Source organism: Castor canadensis, chromosome 13 (genome assembly GCF_047511655.1).
Source record: "Castor canadensis chromosome 13, mCasCan1.hap1v2, whole genome shotgun sequence".
NCBI lineage: Eukaryota > Metazoa > Chordata > Mammalia > Rodentia > Castoridae > Castor > Castor canadensis.
This window is the reverse complement of record NC_133398.1, coordinates 34,865,100-34,883,564: the sequence shown is the minus strand read 5'-3', so window position 1 is coordinate 34,883,564 and position 18,465 is coordinate 34,865,100. Positions and strand designations below refer to the sequence as shown.

Sequence of the window (18,465 nt, the reverse complement as noted above, 5' to 3'; positions counted from 1 at the left end):
GTGGGCTGAAATCCTAGATCTACACTGACCAGCCATGTGACCTTCAGGACATTACTTAAGCTCTAATCAGTGTATGACAAGCACTTTGCCCACTGCCAAGGACAGGATAAAAGTTCAGTAATTGATGCACACTTCCATTAATATACAATACGCACCTGTTTTCTTTGTATCAGATAAAGAAAACTCCAAAAAGGTTGATTAATCATGAAAGAGGCAGAAAGACAAATAATGTAACTGGAAGGTCACATCCAAAGTTCTACCTGTGACCTGCTGGGTAGTGGCATTGGAGAGAATTTTACTTTCCTCTATTTAATGTTTTTGAATTTTTCTGCCATTGTATTTAACGTAAGAAGTAAAAACTAAAAGTTGTTTCTAAAAAAAAGTGGATTCATGTCTTCAACCTATTTTCTTCTAAGGAAAAGTCACAAACACATAAGCATAGTGAAGGCACCACTCAGGCATGCACATGGGTCTAGCTGATAGTCTGCCTGGTTGTTCAGCAAACATGCCAGAATAACCCACCCCACCCCTTAAACCAGGCTATGACTTAAGAAAATGTTTAATCCAGGTATGGTGGTACACACCTATAATCCCAGCATTCAGGAGGCTGAGTCACGAGGATAGTGAGTTCAAGACCAGCCTGTGCTACATGGTGAAACCATTTCAGAAAACCAAAAGGGAAAACTTTACCAAATGCCACTTATTCTTCTCATCTCTTCCTATATGTGGCGACAGCATTTCTTATAGAAATTACTGCTCTTGAAATCTGTGACAGGTGTGCTGAAGCCAAAATTACCTGAACAGCTTAAAATTCTGAGTTTACATTCAAACTAGTGGGGGGAGGGGGTTGGAATCCACCACCAACAGCTCCCTCTAGAGGCACCAAGAAGGAAAGACTTAAAACTGGGCTAGTGTCATTTATGCCTAGTAGAGAGAGGGGCTTGTTTCCCTTCTTCTTTTGAAAGCATTTCTAAGACAAAAAGGAATAAGTTTGTCTCAGACTTCTGTTCTCTTTCTCACATGGGAGTTCACAAGTAGAGATCCACAATTCCTAACAGAACGCCTGAAGTATACAAGCATACACCCACAGGAACAGGAGCTCAGAGAACACTCAAGAAGGGATGGGGGCAAGGAGCAGCTGGAGATCCTATTATGTGAGAAACAGAAGAAAACAGAGGTGCTCAGCCAAGGTGTGGTCTGACAGGCCTCCTCAGAAGGACAATCAGCCTTACTCTGTAGACCCACTAGTGGGTAAAGTGAATGGAAATCGGAGTTGCTCTCATATGACAGAAAAACTAAGGGGTACTGTCCAAACAGAACAAGCTCTGCAGGGCAGAATTGACACAGCCTCATTAGCTGAGGCGGGCTTCACCAGGGGCTGGAAGGCCAAACACAAAAGTTCTGAAGAAGAGTCATGAACTGGCAAAAAACTGAGCCAGCTTCTACTTAAAATCCTTTTGATCTCTCTAAAATCTTCAAAGTGCATGATAAAACTCCAAACACCTAAATCATCCTCAGTGTGATTATTCCATATTAAACACCAACGTACTGAGCTTCAAGCCCAAATGCACTTTCAAAATATGTTATGAGAAAAGACATCAGAATCAAACTAAAGGGTAGTCTGTAGCAATATCAATGCCTACAAGTCCATAATTATTTCAAAATTAAAAGCTTTAGAAAAGTCAAATTGCAGATATTTCCCTAAGACATTCTGAGTAACTTCAAAGATAACAGCTACAAAGCAGTTCAGCTTGAGTGCAATGTCATCAGTCACAAGTGACTGCACAAGTGGCCATGGGAAGTGGAGTTCACTTCCAAACCATGATCCATCAGCTCTAGGATCTATAATTGTGTTTAGGAAAGCCTGTGCCATGTTGACAGGTGTTGAATTTGGTTATGGTGATCATAAAACTTCAGTTATCTCAGATCACCTCATTAAAATCACCTATAGGCAATATACCCTTACAACTGCTTCCTACATGGCACAGGAACTGTGTAGAGTCAATTACTGTTTATCAAACTGTAATGTTAACTTGCTTATGCTTTACATCCTGCACAAACTATGACTGTAATGCTAACTTGCTTATGCTTTACATCCTGCACAAACCATGACTTACAACAAGAGCTGCATTTTGCTCATCTCAGGTCATCACCAAAACCCAACCCATAGTAGTTCTCCATTAATAAGAAATAAACGAGTAATGATTTTCTTTAATTTTTAGGTGACTTTCTTTTCTGATACAAGGACATTCAAAGAAATCTTTCAGTCTTTATCTTGGAATTAAATATAGATTAGCGTGTGTGTGTGTGTGAGACACAAAATCTCTGAATTGCTAAAGATCTCTATATCCGCTTGTTTTTTGCTAGTCTCCTAAGATTGTAACTCAGTTTGATTTAGAATAAAACAGCTCTCTTCCAGACAAAAAGACCAGTGCAAATTGGTTCTAACTTGAAAGTCCCTGCTAGAATGATCTCTGTTTAACTTTATTAAATGCCAAGAACAATCAGCTTCTTTTAGAAATCACAGTGTCACCTTTGGATTCTTCTATGCAAGTCAAAAAGTATATGGTGACTACTCTATATATTGCTTTGTAAGTTCATTAAGTACATTTTTAAATAAGTATTTTGAATGGCCCCAATCAATCAAAGCAGTGAGATCACAAGTACTGCATCCTCTGCAAAGAACATAATAGCTTAAACAGAAAACCCAGAAGCCACATTTGGAGGTCAAGAAGGCTGTCTCAAAGACACGATGAAGGCTCCTTAAGATCCCAGAGACACCAAGGACTCCTCAGGGTCTGTCATCTGAATGGGCTCAGAAGCTGGCTTGATCCTTAGAACCTCTGCAAAGCCATCACCAAACCAGCAAGTGACATGTGCTATGTCTACTGTAAAGTAAAATAGACGGTCCTGACAGAGCTTTCGGCGATACACAGACCGAGGATCGGCTCTCAGCACAGCCTCAATGGCATTCTTTGCTTCCTCTGCAGATTGAAAATATTTAAATGCTGTCTGAACAACATCTGTAATGAGAAAAACAGAAGTTAGTGCTCAAAATCACACAAGTCAAGTTTCCCTACAGTAAGCTTCAATATGGAGAATGTGGTTGGCTTTCTACACATCACTTGAAATGAACAGGATTTGAAAATCTATTCTGTCATTACAGAAGCTGTCACCATCAAGTGGTATTTACTGTCATTTAACTGTATATCCCTCAAATTTTTATTTTACTGAATGAAAAAAAATCATGGTAGTATTTTTATTAGTCTCCCAATAGGAGGAGGTGAGCTTTCATTTTCTGTCAGCCAAAATGCCACTTTTTTTTATAATCAGTGTAGACTTTAATTCAATTTCTTGTCATTTTTTTCTCAGCACATAGTCAAGGAAACACATGACAGTGTCAGTATTCTCAAGAAACAAGAGAGAGCTGGGCACAGTGATGCGTACCTGTCATCTACTCTATTCCCAGTTACGAGGGAAGCTGAGATGGGAACATCATTTTGTTCTTGGGCAGCCCAGGCAAAACAGTTTGGGAGATCCCATCTTAATGGAAAAAGCTGGATATGATGGTGCATGTCTGTCACCCCAGCTAAGGTGGGAAGGGTAAAATAGGAGAATTGTGGTCCAGGCTAGCCTCGGCACTTTCCCCTTTCCTTCATTTCTTTCTCTCCCCTTCCCCTCTTTCTTTTTCCTGATACTGAGGATTGAACCCAGGACTTCATACATGCTAGGCAAGAGCTGTACCACTGGGCTACACCCAGCCCAGTTCCCCTCCTTTCAACCCCTTTCACTCTTCCAGATGCTGATGAAATTTCTAAAGTCATCTCTTGTCTCTATACTGGCTCTACAATGTGCCACCTGCTACCAGTTAATCCCTGTTCTATAGTTTTTGCATAATTTCTCTTCAACCTTTTATTTAAAATCAATAATGCATATTGTACCTCAGACACATTGCACTGTAGTTAGAAAAACAAAACTTTCCATAGCATTCAGCAGTAAATCTCAAGACGAGAGGTAAGTGGAACATAAGGTTCCTACTAGCAGTGTTCCTTTCTAACATCACAAAATACTTTCACAGCTGAACTTCCTCCCTCCAACTGTCCACAGTGCTGAATGAAACTTTTTAAATAGAGACTAATTTGAACATCAAAAACTTTGTTTTTAAACAAAGGAAAGGACTAGAGGAGTGGCTCAAGTGGTAAGAGCATCTACCTAGCAAGCTGAGGCCCTGAGTTCAAAACCCGAGTGCCACACACACATACACAAAACAGGACTTTAATTAAAAGTATATAAACAAAGAAAATGATGAGAAAGCACAGCCCTCGAGTGACATCACTGCTCCTGTCCACCAGGCTACCATCCACAGGGGCAGGTGGTACCCTGTGTAGGACACCTGACCAAGGCTGGCACATGGGGCAAAGACCAGTGTCTAAGCCTTGACAGGTGGCAGAGGAAGGGATACCTTTTCCTCATTTGTAAGACCGCGGTAGGGGCTGGCCATGGCCCTGGGAGGAAGAAATGGAGAAATCTCTAGACTTAGTTGTGGCATTTGTCTCTGACTCCACCTTAGTCCTCTTTTTCCATCAAGAGGAGTTCTTTCAGGTTAGAGTAACATCCTTCTATCTAGTCATCTTCATTCTCTCCCTCCTTGTAAAACAGGGGAAATCTAATGTCTATGGCTACTTAAGCCTTCATTTTCTGGATACAGAATGAAAGCATTCATTGATTTAAGGAATCCTAGCCCACCTTCGCCTGACACTGAGGAGTGACAGCCCAGAAATCATTTATAACCCACTCTGGGCAGTGATCTGACCCCAGAAATGGCCACCTGCTCTCTGGGAATATGGAAGTCAAGTTCCTCTGCCTTCCACTTTTCCCAAGAAAAAACCTCAAGTCCTTATGATGGCCTATGAAACCCCAGGTGGCCTCATACCCTCCTTGTAGCCTCTCTGACCTCAGCTCCTTCCACTCTGCCCTTCCTCAGTGACCTCATATGTGCCATACACCCTCCACCTTGGGTGTGTCCCTCAGGCTGGCATGTCCTTTTCCTGGACAAGCTCCTTCACTTATTTGGCCTCTGTTCATAGGTAACTCTGAGGCCTACTTTGACCACCTATTTAAAACTGCCATACCCTGGCCCTGGCTCTATTCTCTTTTACATTTTCCCATAACCATTATCACCATCTAACATTATATAATGGTTTTGTATATTTTGTATAGTAATGTGCTTACTTTGCTTTTAGACTCTTTCTCTCCACCCCTATTAGAATGCAAGCTCCATGAAGGTGGGGGTTTTTGAATCTGCTTTCTTCAGTGGTATAGCCCAAAGGCCTAGAGAACAGTGGCTGGTATCCAGAAGCTCAGTGAACAACTACAAAATAAATGAATGTAGATCCTGGTTTTGATTTTTTGAGACAAGGTCTTGCTATGAAGCCCAGGCTGACCTGAAACTTACAGTCCTCCTGCCTCAGCCTCCCCAGTACCAGATTATAAGCATGCACAACCATGCTGGGCCCACTTCCCTCTTTATGTGGCTGTGCTGGCTCATTACTGAGAGGTAACTCAAAGAATAGCTCTCTGCCTTTTGGAAATCTGCCATCTCCTTGGCAACTGGCTACTTCTTACTGGCATGACCATTCTCACCGCTTAATAATGGCCTCCTTCATTCTAGATCTGCTATGACCTAGGAAAAACAAATAACATGCCAAGAACCAAGTGTTAAATGGGCTCCACAAAAGGACCCTGTGGCCACTCTTCTCCAGGAAAGTCCATGTCCAGTAGGGACAAGTGCTCCTGGGGTCCTCTGTGCCCCCAGGCTCACCTTTTGGCCTCCTGACTGTTAGAATAAAATGTGACATTTTTCTCGTCAGATGGTAAAACAGATGAGAAGATGAGTGCACCTCAGTACAGAACAATCACAATTCAGCTCCTGAATGCTTTTTGAAAACTCCAAGGCGACCGTAATAGGGAGACAAGGGGCTGTAAGTCATGGCCACCATGTGAGGCAGTGACTGTTCTCTACAAATGCTAAACTGACCATGCTGACCAAATGTTTGTAAAGCAAAAATCGCCACATGATAGAGTTGCCCAAATACTAGTTTACTGTCCTGTGTCTTAAGTCAGTCATACTGACTCCATATGACTGCCCCCAGAGATAACATGGCTAAATCTCATTGTAAGTAAAGCCCACCTCTTGGACTGGTGGGTGTAGCTCAATGGTAGAGTGCTTGCCTAGCATGAGGCTCTGCATTCAATCCCCAGCACCACAAAAATAAAGAAAAAACCCCCAGCTCATCACTCATTCAAAACTAGAAAACTGAGGGTACCTGGTTCACCTCCTGAACTGAGCTGCCCAAGGTCCACCTCTGCATGAGGAGTAAACCGGACTTGTAAGGGGGCTGCAGTGGCTTCTCTCACCCAGGCGGGAACCATGCTGCAGGGTGCCCTGTTAGTCATCCTGGCAGGGCAGGAAGGAGCTGCATGGTGTTTCTCTGTACTGCTTCCTTGTAGGTCCATGGTGGCTTTCATGCTCCTTGGCCTCTTCTTCATACCTTCCTTTGGAGAGCTCTTCTCCAGACCAGGTGGCCCAAGCTGTTCTTTTGCCACACTCAGATTCTCATCACTTCTTGATTCCAAACCAAAATCTGTTTCTATGTCTCTGTGCTCAGGCAAGGGTCGATGGGTTCCTGTTGTGTCACTGTGTTTTGGGTAGTTTTCTTCTGAAGCTCTGTCTTTAGGACATTTAGGCTTCTCCTTAGTCCTATGGTAGCACTGTGTTTTATTGCACTCTGAGAGCTGTTGCTGGTCACAGCTGCCAGTCTTGCTATAAGACTGGGATACAGTCCTTGATTTATGTTGGTTATTCTGTAAATTAAAGTCCCCTAAAGGTTCCATCAAATTTTGTGGGGAGTCATAATCAGCTATGTAGGGCTTTATGTCTAACACGGGTGTGCCATGTATCATGTCAATTCCAGATAGGTATATAGTTCCTCCTGTAAAGTGAAAAAAAAATTCTCTTAACGGCATTCACAGTGAAAAACAGTGCAAACAACTGGAGGATAGAATTATACCCCAAATCCTCTCCCCAACAGGGTCTGTTTGTGCCTCACGGAGCTCATATTTCTCTCACGCACCAGGATCTCCATACCTACTGTCAACTTACACTTTTCCATCTATCTGAAAACCCATCTTCTTCTTTACCTGTCAAACTCCTACTTGCTCTTCAAGGCTATCACAGGACACATCTTCTACCAACCTTTCTGGCTCTTCTAGCCAGAAATAAGCATTCCTTCTGGGTCCCAGAGAAGAGTCTGTATATAAACCACTAGAGATCTCCTTTCACATGAATAGCAATGCCTGCTGGGAATCTCTATCCCTAGGCGGTGAGTGAGCAGGCCCTGAGCATAGGTTGAGGTCAACTCATGTTTGCATCACTGATGCTTATAACTGTTCTAAACACATGACAGTCCTCTATACATCACTGAGGGACCAACAAGGTTTCCTAGAGTCTGTGTCAAACAAATTCTAGGTGGCCCCCTCTTCCCCACTTCCTGCTGCTCTTGCCCTTGTGTAATCCCTCAACAAGTATGATTTGATTCTAATCTACAGAATCTGGCAGAAGAGTTGTGATATCCTCCAGTGATTACATTTTCATATAAGACTCCTGCTTGCTGGTGGTCTCATTTGAGAGACTTACTCTGCATGCTGGGAAAGCCTATGTGGCCAGGAACTGCAAGCCACCTCTAGAAATGTGGGCAAACTTTAGGAGCTGAGGATGGCCTCCAGCCAACAGACAGCAAAAAGCTGGTGCCTTAGTCTTATGCCTGTAAGAACATGAAGTCTGCCAACAACTGAGTAAGTGTGGATATGGATTCTTCCAGTCAAGTCTCCAGAAAGGAACTCATCAGAGCTGAAAACTTAAATGCAGCCTTGACAGACCCAGCTAGGGTAAGCCTATTCTCCTGACCCACAGAAGATAGCAATGCTTCAAATACATCATTAATGTGTACTCTTTAAACTGATATATTCTGGCAATTTGTTACACAGCAATACAAATATAATATATACATCAAGACCCAAACAAGTAAGCTGTACATGCTACCATTACCAAATACTAAGTACGAGTCTCCTATTGTCCCACCTGTAGAGCTGCTGTCCACTTCCTACTACTGGTATAGAGTCTAGGGCTGGCAGAGTGGCCCAAGTGGTTGAGCACCTGCCTAGCAAGTGAGAGACTCCTGAGTTCAAACCTCAGCACTACCAAAAAAAAATAGATGCTTTTGGACTTTGTGTGTGTTTGCTTGTCTCACTATGTACCTCTGTCTGGTCTTGAATTCACTAAGGAGCCCAGGTTGAACCTCCTGCCTCAGCCTTCTGAGTGCTGGGATTACAGATATGCCCCAACACCAAGTCTGGCGATTTTGAACTTTCTTCTTCTTCCTCCTCTTCCCCTGACCCCTCCTCCCTCCCCACTTTTTTTTTGAGACACTGTCACTCTATAGCCCATATCCCACCAATTTTAGATTGCCTAATAATATCTGTAGGCATTGTAGCATCAGTAAGAGTTCATGAGGAAACTTGTGTTTTGTGTGTAACTCCCATGCTGTGATTTTTTTTTTTTTCTCTGTGAACCTTTTTTAATTGGTGGTACTGGGGTTTGAACTGAGGGCTTCACACTGGCTAGGCAGGTGCTTACCACTTCAGTCACTCCACCAGCCCTTTTTTGAGCTGGGTATTTTTAAGATAGGGTCTTGTGAACTATATGCCCAGGCTGGCTTCAAACCATGATCCTCCTGATTTCTGCCTCTTGAGTAGTAGCTAGGATTACAGCATAAGCCACTGACACCCAGCTTCTTTTATTAACCTGCCTTCTATTATAGGAGTGTTGGTCATGACCAACCAGGCATGGCGGGGCACACTTATAATCCCAGCACTCAGGAGGCTGAGGCAGGAGGATCAAGACCTTACCTCAAAAAAATAAAAACACCTAGGTAGAAAAGGAATCACTCCGTTTTCCACCCGGGCACTATTTATAATTGATTCTCCTGTTTGTCCTTTTCCTTTTCTGATTTGACCTCCCCCAAGAGAATGCTAAACTCTTTAGGGCAGGGATTTTTATCTGATTTGGTTTCCACTGTTATCTCTAGCACTAGAACAATGCCTGGCACATATTCAGAGCTAGAAAATATGTGTGGGTTGCAAGAATGATCAAAAAATGTTCCAGTACTGTAAGTAAACTTGGTAAGCCATTTCAAACTGATAAAATGTAAGAAGGGTCACAGCTACTGAAGTTCCTAAAAAACCTACCCAAGACCTAACCAGCTGAGTATAATCCAACAAAGGAGTTTACGTTCTGGGAAAGAATAAGCAAAATAACCATTCTCATTGATTTAGTGCCCAACTGCCTAAAGAATACCCTGAGAGCTCGTCTCTTAAGATCCTCAAAAAAACAAAAAAAATACATACAGACACACACAAACACACACAAACACACACACACTGTGGAGTTATAGGGAGAGCAGGTCCTTCTCCTTTGCCTACTTTATAAACAAGCATGCTGAAGCCTGGAATGGTCTCCTGACTCCTTGTCTACCTGTTGTTTCATCTTCTGCCTCTCTAACAAATGTATTCTTTGGATCAAAGTGATTCAAGCATGAGAAATTTTCTAAAAATGTGTAATTAGGTAATATAGGAACACAAAGTTAAAACCAATCCAGTATTCTACGTAGGCACCTCTACTGTCTGACAGATAGTTCATTCTTTAGTGTGACTCATCCCAAGTCCCTGCCACACAACACAGGTAATGACTACACTGTAGTCATATCCATGTCCACAGGATGTAAGAAAAAAATTATATCCCACCCCTTACTTGCTTAACACATATGCATATACAACTAGTTACTGTGTGTTGCACTTAAAATTAGCCAACTATTTTTTAAACATTTTTTATTTCCTGCATTCCAAGTCTGAGAAACTCTGGTTACTAATCTAATGATTAAGAAATTTATGAGCTTTTGAAAAATAACTTAATGGCCAGGTACGGTGGCTCAAGCCTGTAATCCTAGCTGCTTGGGAGGGAGAAATCAAGGAGGATCACAGTCTGACACCAGTCAGGCAAAAAGTGAGCAAGACTCGATTTCAGCTACTTGGGGAGCGTAAGTAGGAGGTTCACGGTCTGAGACCTACCCTGGGCAAAAACTTCAGACCCTATGTGAAAAATAAAGCAAAAAGGGCTGAGGGTATGGTTCAAGCAGTAGAGAGTTCAAGGGGGTGGCCTTGAGTTCAAACTCCAGTACCACCAAGAAAAAAATAATAAATAACTTAATGGTTTTAGTCTAGGAATGGCTAAAAACTATGAAAAACAAACGGTGATGAGAACAAACTGCAAGGCTGATTTCATAATGCTTTCAAGCTAATATTCCTGCAGTCATCGTTGTTTCTCAATGTCTAGGATACTCAGGAGTTACAGCCACTGGTGTTCATGGACTTTAGGTTGGTTTTGTAAGACTTCTGGGACAAGGAAGATAAAAGGATTACCTTCGACCTTTTCCAGCGTGGCCAGGGTCAGTCCTATTGCATTGGGGCGATGAGGGCTCCTCGTGGAGAACACTCCGGTCTTTGCACCATTGAGCCTGGGGGGCTGCACTTTTGCTTTATAGCTTAGATGACCGTTTTTGTGAAAAACAAACAAAATCCTATTGAGAATAAACCAAACCACCAATTAAGAAAAGGACACAACTTATTTTGTCATAAAGATTTCAGGTAGGAAAATATAATCTCCCCCAGGAATGATTCTTTTTTTAACAGAAAGAATATTTTTAATCCACTAATAGGAAGAAAATAACACCATTCCCCTTTCTCAGAGAAACAGTCACCTCTACATCTTTTGCACCTAGCACAGTAACTTGCATACAGTTGGAACTTAATAGATATGTCTGAATAAACAATACTTCTAAGTACCTGCTGTTTACCAGGCAGTATGCTAAGTCATTTTTATACTAATTTCATGTAATTTTTTTTTCGTGGTACTGGGGCTTGAACCTAATTTCATGTAATCTTAATAATCCTAAGAAGTGTATTTTATCCTTCATCGTAAGGATGAGGAAATTCAAGCCTAGAAATATTAAATAACTAGTCTGACATGGTGGTGTACACTTGTAATCCCAGCACTCAAGAAGCTGAGGCAAGAATATCATTAGCTGGGTGCCAGTAGCTCACTCCTGTAATCCTAGCTACGCAGGAGGCAGAGATCAGGAGGATCGTGGTTCGAAGCCAGCCTGAGCAAATAGTTCAGCAAGACCCTATCTTGGTAAAAACCTTCACAAAAAAGGGATAGTGGAGTGGCTCATGGTGAAGGCCCTGAGTTCAAGCCCCAGTACTAAAAAAAAGCCTTCTAAGGAAAAAGAACATCATGAGTTGGAGGCCAACGTGGGCTCCCCTCAGGCTCGAGGCCAGCCTGGAGTACATACTAAGACCCTGTCTCAAAAAACAAAGAAAATGTTAAATAACTTGGCCAGGCCTTCCCAAACACAATTAAAAAAAAAACAAAACCCAAGAAGCCACTGAGAAAAACAGTAACAGATCTAAGTTCATTAAATCATTAAATTCATGTATTACAAATGTTAGCCTAAAAGAAAATGCTTGCTGCATATAATAAATTAGTATCTATGGTATGTAAATTATTCTTGCATAAATCACTAAGTAAAGGACAACCCAATATAGGACACTGAGCAAAGAACATGAATAGGCAATTCATAAAAGATTTAGGAACAGCTAGCAATCATAGGAAAAGAGGCTGAGCCTCACTAAACTATTTTTCCCCTATCAGAAAAAACGCAAAACTCCAGTAACATACTGTGTAGGGAAAAAGTCATTTGCATATACTATTGAAAATATAAGTTAGTTGATTTTATTTTATTTATTTATTTTGGAGACAGGAACTCATTATACAGCCTACACTGGCCTCGAACTCATAATCCTTCTGCCTTAACTGCCCAAGTGCTCTGATTACAGATGTGTATTAGTCATAACAGCAAAACAGCTCTCCGCTGACAGTGCTGTGGTCAAATCATGGTATTCTGCAGTAACAGACAGCTATTAAAGCAAAACAAGGGCTGAGCACAGGTGGCTCACGACTGTAACCCTAGCTACTTCGGAGGGGAAACAGTACATAGGACCCTATCTGAAAAGAATCTATCACAAAAAAGAGCTGGTGGAGTGGCTCAAGCAGTAAAAGTGCCTACCTAGCAAGCATGAGGCCCTGAGTTCAAACTCCAATACTGCCAAAAAAAAAAAAAAAAAGGGTAAATTTGTATGTACCGCCATGGACCCTCTCCATGATGCACACTGTTAAGTGAAGAAAACATATTTCATTTTTTAAATCAAATACACACTCTAAATGTGAACATTTACATTCCTATGTGTATTAAAGGAAAAAAGGTCAGGTCTGGTGGGAGCTACATCAAACTGTTAAAAATATTTCTGAAGAGTGCTGGGGGAAGGGGTGTGAGAGGAGGAAAAAAGGGGGGGTAAAGAAAATTCTCTAGACTTCTGAATGCATCTTTTATATCAGCAATGCTTTTAATTTAGATAATTCAACCAAGATCATGCAGACTAGGTCAGAGCACCCATGTTTTTCTCATCCATGTCCTCAAATTACCATGAAAAACAAGGTATTTCAAAAAACAGTTAATTTGAGGTCTCCACCAGCAAAATGAGACCAATTCAGATGGAGATGATGGGATGAGGAAGACAGAGAGACACAATTCCAAATGACAGCAAGCAGTACCCAGGTTTCTGAGGTCTTTTGGCTTTTAGGAAGAGTACACTTAAATTCAGACAGTAAGTATTTTAAGATTTGAGGCTACTGTAGTAGAGTTACACAACCATAGCCACACACAGAGCATAAATAATGGGCATGGCTGTGATCCCCAAAAATTAACAGGCAATAGGCCATAACTTGGTCCACAAGCCAAAGTATGCTGACTCTTGGTGTAGAGGACAGCATAATGGCCCATGGACAAAAGGAGGTTTACGGTTTCAGCCCAACAAAAGGGATCCATCACAATTAGAGCTTCCAAAGTTGCTTCGACTGTAGTACTGTACTCAGGGCCAAGTACTCGCCCAAAGTACTACTTCTGACTATAAAGTAACTTACCAAACATGAGAAAATTGTTCTAGGCCCATCAAGGAATGCTCGGGATTATTAAAGATGCTCTTTCTAATCCTCAAACAAGCCCGTGAGTGGCTACAGATGGATGGCTGCCTTGGAGTACCATTCTTGGCCAAAAAACAGGATTCCAAATAGCCTATTGGCTCAGTTAAAAGATTACCTACAGAAGAAAATTGGGTAACAAATCATTAGTCAAAAGGTCACAAAAGGATGTAGAAAACATGCTTTCTCTAGTGCACTAATTTCATAGTTTTAAAATCTACTAGGTATTATACTAAAAATTACTCACTGGCAGAGTGGCTCAAGTAGTAGAGCACCTGCCTACCAAATGTGTGGCCCTGAGTTCAAACTGTAGTACCAAAAAAAAAAAATTACTAGCGGCCATGCATGCTGGTACACATCTGTAATCCCAGCACTTGGGAGGCTGAGCCAGGAAGATCCAGAGCTCAAGGTCAGCCCAGGCTATATAACTCCAGGCCAGTCTGGGCAACACAATGAAACCCTGTCTCAATTTTTTTTTTTTTTAATTTTGTTGTTTGGGATAGGGGTCTTGCTATGTTCCCCAGGCTGGTGTGGAACTTTCAGGCTCAAGTGATCCTCCTGCCTCAGTCTCTTGAATAGCTGGGGCCATAGGTATATACCACCACACCTGGTCCATGTTGGATTTATAGATAATTTTCCCCCCACATTGTGTAAGAGCCCTATTAAGTTATTCAGAGAAGTGATATAAAGACACTCTAGATTTTCATTTCCAGTTTCCATTAAATCTATCCTACCAGCACAAGCAGTGAGACTGTAAGTCTAGAACCTGGCCCTCCCAGTACCTTTCATTACTTTTTACATATAAAACTCTTTATTTGATACATATAAAACAGTGTATGCAGCATATAAATGACAAAGCACAATATAACAAAACCCTCTGTCCCAGTAGCTACTCCAAGAACTAGAGCACTCCAACAACCTACTTTTTCAAACTACTTTTCTCCTACTGCATACCAGTCCTTCCCCTGAGATAACCAGAAGCCTGAATTTGGTCTTTACCATTCACTTCCTTTCTTAGTCTGACTTTATCACATGTACATGTATGACTAAATAGTATTTCATTTATTTTGTCTTTGAGCCATATGAAAATTATCAAATTTTAAGTTATTTTATGATGTATCCATATTGTGCATGTGTTGATGGCTTTACATTTGTTCTATTTAAACACATTCTTCTGACTAAACACATTTTTTTTTAATTATTTTTGTTAGGTTAGTTTTTTGTAGCTGTCGTTGTTTTAAACCTCATCCTTGCTCCTGTGGAATAGATCTAGTAAACATCTTAAAGATAAAAAAGACCCTGACCCAAATGATCTGGTGTCCACTAAGATATCAGAAATGGCTGGAGGTGTCTATCAGTGGTAGAGCAAGTGCTTAGCATGCGTGAGGCCCTGGGTTTAAACTCCCCCAACAAGTCAAGAAGAAAGACTGCCAAAAAGTACCCTCTAACCTAGTAACAGGATCCCTGTGTCCTGTTTTCATTTGTTCAAGAAACATTTTTCAACTGTCTACAATTGCCACTCATTGGGTTAAGCTGAAGGAAAAGATCTTTCTTTATAGACTTGGGGGGCCTATAAATTTATAACTGATCTACTTACTTCACTAAGTCAGTCTATTCCTGTTTTTCACAAGTTACCCATATGCCATGATAAATGTAAGTGGAAATGTCATCTTTTACAATCTTCTGTCTCTAGAACATAAGCAAGATAACCTGGGGTTAGCAATGAAGTGAAAGCACACTTAGGAGAAAATGCATGGGAGTCCCTCCAACTACGTCACTTTTAAACACTTAGAACTACTCTCAGTATGTCAAATGTCCATATTCTAATATCTGAAACATACACATTCTGTGTACACTCCTCAGGATAATAAATGCTATGAAATATAAATGCTGAATAATTTTCAAGTGTAAATGCTACTTGAAGCAGAGACCTGAGAGTGTCCATCTAGAGGAATTCTGACCTTCCTCTTGCCTTGTATCTCAAAAAACCACTCCCTCCTTCCCCCCACAAAACCAGTAAGCATCTACCATTTGGTAGGTACTGCACTACGTGCATGGGATACACAGAAAAGAATCAGTTCCTGTCATCGAAGGCTTCCAGTACACTGACAGAGATGGAGAAATTAATCAACAGTTCTAACAAAGTGACTTACAAAGGGACAGAGGTGTACCAGAGTAGTACCAGCAAGAGAAAGGGGGAGAAGTGGTCCTCAGAGAAGCTTGGTTAGGATTGGTACCAGGAGATGAAAAAGATAAAAACAACACAGGTCCACTATGCTAGTTGTATGCCCTTAGGCAAGACTAGCTTTCCTCTTCAAATCTAGGCTTTCTCTCTATAAAACAAGAATAATACCTCCCTTGAAAAGTTGAGAGTATACTAAAAAAAAGTATGTAAAGCACCTAGTACAAAGAATGTCCTCAACCAGAAGTAGTTTTTAAAGCCCTTGCTCAGACCTTTTCCTCATTTTCATATTAAGCGCATGCTATCAAAACACCCAGCAAGTTATTAATGTTGAGCTTTTTGTATACAAAGTTTATCTACAGGTCTTGCTATGAAAAAAAATTCAGGTTCTTTTCATCTCTGCCTACCTAGACTATTAAATTACCCTTGTTATATTTCCTCTCCCCACTGCAGGCTTCTCTAGCCAAAACACACTAGGCCAATCCTCCACACTCCTAAAATTCCTTGTTATGCCACCCTAACTTTAAACTTTCTACATTCCCATTGTTAACAAACTGCTATTTCTTAGTCTGGTATTCAAGGTTCTCCCCAGTCTGAACAGCCCCCTTCCATCTAACACTTTAGATTTATAGCTTCCCCACCCCAAGCTCTATAAGACTCTGAGCCTTGGCTCCTGCCTGTTCTTAACTGTCAATATTAGACCTGTAATGTGGCAGTGTGCAACAAACTTTTTAATGAGCACAACCTTTGACCAGGTAATAATAGCAACTTGTAGGAAATTTAAGTTCAACAGTTAGAACACATACAAAGACATCAGTTTCAAGAACTTTCATTTAAAAGAATGAAAGCTGGCAATAGCTTAAATGCAACAACAGGAAATTGGTTAACTACATAGGAGCACATCTCTAAAACAAAACACCACAAAAACCCCTTAAAATTAAAAGTGCCATGGAAGGTTTCTGACGATGATGGGACTGGAGTTTAAACTCAGAGCTTCAATCTTACAAAGCAGGCACTCTACTTAAGCCACACCTCCAGTTCATTTTGTTCTGGTTAGTTTGGTGACTGGGGGGGGGGGGGGGGGGTTCCTGGAACTATTTGCCCAGGCTGGCCTAGAACCTCTATCCTCCTTATTTTAGCCTCCCAAGTAGCTAGGATTACAGGCATGAGCCACTGGTGCCTGGCATTTTTGTTAAATTTATGTTTTTAAAGTCATAAAACCCAGAGACTCTCCTATCACTTCATTTTCCTAGTATGTATGTAGAGAAGCACATATACGAGGTACACACCAAAATATTAAAGTTTTTTTTCCTGAGTGATGGCAGGCTATTTTTGTTTTCTTCCATTTGCTTCCTCTAGTTTCTAAAATATATTCGTTCCTTCTTAAGAGCAAATATTAGGGTGTGGGAGGGTGAAAATAGTGCAAATACTGTGTTCACATGTTGTACATGGAAAAAAATGATACCTGTTGAAACCATTCTAGAAACGGGGGGAGGGTGGGATAAAGGAGAATGGTGGAGAGGGTGAAGTCAAGTATGAAATATTTGATATATTGTAAGAACTTTTTAAAATGCCGCAATGTATCTCCACGCAGCACAATTTAAAAAGAGGGGGAGGAGAGTAAAGAGGCACAGACTTATGTCTTATCTTTCAAGCTGGGTCTAAAAGTACCTCCTCTCCCCAAGATTCCCCCCCTCCTCATTTCCCAGCATCCACTCATATAGTATTTATTCTTAACCAGCATGACTCCAGCTGTACACATTCTCTCTATAACTGATCAACTACTTCTCCAAATCAATCAATGCCTGCTTTTCACCAGTTACACATATGCTATCATAAATATTAAGTAGCAACCAATTCGATTTTTTCCAGTCTTCTTTGAGCGCCTCTAGAACATAAGCAAGGTAACACCGAGTCATCAATCAACTGAAAGAATACACTCAGGCACGAATCTGTAGCAGGGAGCACTCCCTAGGAGAAAAGGCCCTCACACAGCACGTGGTTGCTCTGGCCACCATAACAACACTAGGCGGACGGTAAAGATCCTGCACGAAGACCCGAACATGTCAGATGACGTCATCACGCCCGCCTCGGACATATCACGTGGTTGCCAGATCACGTGACCTGCGCTTTCTCCTTAAGTAGGCCAATGACGCACGTCAGGTTAAGAGCTCGCATTTCACATCCCTCTCGGCAACGAAGCCGGCTGCTGGGCTCAGGCCTCTCCTGAGTGCCGCGCCAACAGTTTCTTAGAAGTTACCTGTCTCCAAGGCCGGCTTCGCGCACCCACACGAGCTCGCTATAGGCCGAGCCCCCTGCTCCTCCAAGCTGCGCATGGCTACCGGTCGCTGCGACGCCCGCGAGTTGCTACCGTACTTCCGCTTCCCGGCCTGGCGCATGCGCAGTAGCGGCTCCGTGCGCGGTCTTGACTGCGCCCGCCTTGAGTTGCGCACCAGCAGGTAGGCGGTCTCAACTGGGCGCTTCAGCTTAGCGGACTGGCCCCAGCTGTTTGTCAGCCATTGCAGTTGCCCTCCTAGGGGCAGCCTGGCATGAGGATTTACTTGCAAAGATGTCCTTCCATTTATTAATAAGCGGCCTGCACGACCAACGAATGAGCCTGATTCTTAAAGAAAAAGGATATGTATCTCATCACATAGCAAAAGAACTGGATGCGACATGTTTAGCGTTGTCCTTGAGTGGCAGGGAGATGATTATACTTCCCAGTGTTCTCCACTTTTTCTGTAATAAAACGATTTGTCAGAAAAGAATCCCAGGTAAATCCTACATAGGATGTGATGGGGTTAATGATCGGAGACTGTTTCTTGTGCCTCACCAAAACTGGAGTGAAAATGAAGTTAGGAGTCAGTGGTCACATTAAGAGGATTGTTGTCGTTGTTTCTGAGTCCTCTGAAAGTGGAGGGTCGACAATTATTTTCATCCCATGCGATGACCAGTCGTCCCTGTTCTGAACCTCCTGTAATGTCATTTCTCACATCAAGTTCTCTGTATAAATAATTCTATTTAGGAGGGCAGGAAGGACTTACCTGTAATATATTCAAAAACATACAAC

General features: G+C 41.8%; 1 protein-coding gene across 4 annotated transcripts; it reads right to left on the bottom strand.

Moving 5' to 3' along the window:
- Positions 1–2,193: 2,193 nt before the first annotated feature.
- Trmo (tRNA methyltransferase O) lies at positions 2,194–17,786 on the bottom strand. 4 transcript variants are annotated; one of them, XM_074051396.1, is made up of 6 exons: positions 17,656–17,778; positions 14,811–14,902; positions 13,157–13,331; positions 10,537–10,694; positions 6,327–6,992; positions 2,194–3,023 (listed from the first exon to the last, which is right to left on the bottom strand). In XM_074051396.1, the coding sequence occupies exons 3-6, from the start codon at positions 13,183–13,185 to the stop codon at positions 2,764–2,766; spliced, it is 1,113 nt and encodes a 370-aa protein (XP_073907497.1). In that variant the 5' UTR covers positions 13,186–13,331; positions 14,811–14,902; positions 17,656–17,778; the 3' UTR covers positions 2,194–2,763. The 4 variants fall into 4 exon arrangements, 3 of the variants coding, with proteins under 3 accessions (XP_073907497.1, XP_020036399.2, XP_073907498.1); XR_012440370.1 differs by lacking the exon at positions 14,811–14,902 and adding an exon at positions 5,233–5,371 and having other exon boundaries at positions 2,888–3,023; positions 17,656–17,786; XM_020180810.2 differs by lacking the exon at positions 14,811–14,902 and having other exon boundaries at positions 17,656–17,786.
- Between the last annotated feature and the right edge of the window lie 679 nt (positions 17,787–18,465).

What these genes read in the sequence shown, in the direction of transcription:
- Trmo (XM_020180810.2), bottom strand. Translation starts at nt 17,731, where the DNA reads ATGCGCAGCTTGGAGGAGCAGGGGGCTCGGCCTATAGCGAGCTCGTGT. An exon ending in GAACAATTTTCTCATGTTTG is followed by an intron (nt 10,695 to 13,156) that starts GTAAGTTACTTT and finishes TATTCTCAATAG; the next exon opens with GATTTTGTTTGTTTTTCACA. An exon ending in CACGCTGGAAAAGGTCGAAG is followed by an intron (nt 6,993 to 10,536) that starts GTAATCCTTTTA and finishes TTCACTTTACAG; the next exon opens with GAGGAACTATATACCTATCT.